Source organism: Triticum aestivum, chromosome 5A, assembly GCF_018294505.1.
Source record: "Triticum aestivum cultivar Chinese Spring chromosome 5A, IWGSC CS RefSeq v2.1, whole genome shotgun sequence".
NCBI classification, from domain to species: Eukaryota; Viridiplantae; Streptophyta; class Magnoliopsida; order Poales; family Poaceae; genus Triticum; species Triticum aestivum.
This window is the reverse complement of record NC_057806.1, coordinates 685,969,724-685,972,023: the sequence shown is the minus strand read 5'-3', so window position 1 is coordinate 685,972,023 and position 2,300 is coordinate 685,969,724. Positions and strand designations below refer to the sequence as shown.

At 60.5% G+C, this 2,300-nt stretch overlaps 1 protein-coding gene across 1 annotated transcript; it reads right to left on the bottom strand.

Moving 5' to 3' along the window:
- Positions 1-532: 532 nt before the first annotated feature.
- On the bottom strand, positions 533-2,052 carry LOC123108416 (flavin-containing monooxygenase FMO GS-OX-like 8). The gene has a single exon (XM_044530207.1). The coding sequence runs from the start codon at positions 2,050-2,052 to the stop codon at positions 559-561; it is 1,494 nt and encodes a 497-aa protein (XP_044386142.1). The 3' UTR covers positions 533-558.
- Between the last annotated feature and the right edge of the window lie 248 nt (positions 2,053-2,300).

Below are 2,300 nucleotides of genomic sequence, written 5' to 3'. Positions count from 1 at the left end.
AGGAGGCAAACTGTGTCTCTCATGAGCTAGCTAGGCTGGCGGTCTCAACATCACCCTCGTTGTGGGTTGAGGAACCACCGGCCTCAATTGTAAGGTGGATGGTGGATGATGTAATGTACAATGGTAGTACTTGTCTCCTTGAATGGCTACTCTGGTAGATGAACCCTACCTCGCTTATCGCATGACTGTCGTTTCCCTTTATGAATGCCCAAAATCAGGTCGGTTTTGAAAAACATTCCCTCTGATTATAGGCCGAAATCATGCTTAAGTGCTTCTATAAGTTATTTTTTTACTTGAAAGGTGTTTTTTTTTCTTATAGGATTCAAGAGGGTCTATGAGAATTCGATGTTTTTCTTTTCTATTTCTACGTTTCGACAATCATACTTGAATTGAATGACACAGACTTTTTGTGGTAACCAAACTTTTTTGCTCATGAGGCAATTATTAACTGAAACTCGGAGGGAATGAGATTGAATCTTCCCTGCAAAAATAAATAAAAATAAAAACCTCTTACATGTCACGCGGTCTACTCGTAATTCCGCTGAGGAGGACAGAAGCTTAATTAGCCATGGCCTGCACATCAGCTTCAACGTCAACGGCAACAGCCATAGATTTTGCTTGAGCTTTAGCAGCCAAGTCGAGCCATCCCCGCAGGCCCTTCCGCACGATCTCGCTGTCGTCGTAGGCACGGTCGCGGAAGGTCTCCACGTCGGCCAACATGCTGGCGATGCTGGACATGACCAGCTCCTTCTTCCACTCCTCCAGCGGCGGCAAGTCGGAGTACCTCTCCCCGAACTCGTACATCTTCTCAGGCTCGATGCCGGCGATGTTGTGCGTGTGCTTCCTTGCCATGCCCGCGGCCTCCCTGGCGCGCAGGTGCTCCTCCACGGACCGCAGCATCTCCTCCTCCGCCGGCAGCGCGCGGCGGCCGGACAGCACCTGCGCCACCCACCGCGCCTGCACCTCGAAGAACCACGGGATCAGGACCTTCCTCGCCACGCCCACGAAGGACAGCGACGGCGCGAGGGACGGCGGGAACACGTGCTCGAACAGCGGGCCGACGACGTGGCCGCCGCTGTCGATGGTGACCGCGCCGCCCGTGTCCAGGAACGGGAACGAGTAGGTGTACCCCGTGCAGTAGATGACCGTGTCGGCCACGACGGAGGAGCCGTCCGCGAACTCCACGCGCCCGTCGGCGTGAAGACGGCGGATCCGGGGGTGCAGGCGCAGCACGTCGCCGTGGTTGGCCAGCATCCTCGACATGGCCGGCGTTGCGGCCGTGGCCTCGGAGCTGGCGGCGAGGTGCACCTCTCTGGCGACGCGGCAGAGGTCCAGCGCGATGTCCTTGCCGCTCTCCGCGCACCCGACCACCACCACCGCCTCGCCGCGGAACGGCTCCGGCGTCCGGTACGAGTGGCTGTGCAGCTGCCGGCGCGTCCACTCCCCCATGCCCTCGATGTCGCCCGGGAGCATCGGTTGCGAGTAGTGGCCCGTGGCCACGACCACGGCGTCGAACACCTCCTCCTCCTCCTCCTCCTCATGCGCAACATCATCATCGTCGGTGGTGCCGAGGCGCCGCACAGACCTCACCGTCCACCGACGGTTCGCCGTCGTCGACGTCGGCGTAAGGGCGACGCGCAGGACCCGGGTGTGGAGCCTGACGGCGTCCATGAGGCCGAAGGCGTCGCAGAAGTCCCGGAGGTAGCAGTGCAGCTCGCCGTGGACTGGGAAGCGGCACGGGTCGCGGCCAGGGCCGTCCCTGGGGAAGAACTGGAAGTCGGAGAAGCCCATGGCCTCGCGCGGGCTGATGAGGCGGAGGCAGGCGTAGATGCTGCTGGGCACGCGCACCGGCGCCGCGGCGCCGAGCGGGTCCTCGCCGTCGGTCCGCGGGTCGTACAGCCACTGCCCGCCGACGTCGGCGCTCTGCTCCATGACGGTGACGGCGTGGCCCTCCCGCCGCAGCTCGCGCGCCGCGGCCAGGCCGGCCACGCCGCCCCCCACCACGCACACGCTCTTGGACTGCAGCGCCGGCTCGCCGTCTCCAGCAGCCATGCCGATCAACCGTGACTCTCGTTGACGCCGCTCTGCTTTCCTTGGTGGGGCCATATGTGTTGTTTAATCCTTGGAGGCAGCCTCCAAGGCAAGGGTCGATGCCAAGCTCAAAAAATATAGAGGCGAGGTCTGCAGTGTTTGGAGGCGGTCTCCAAGCCTTTAGAGGCAACAATAGATGCTGGAAAACACAACACTGTGGATGCTCTAACACACCAACGATCAATGACTCAAGACTGCAGGACTAAATA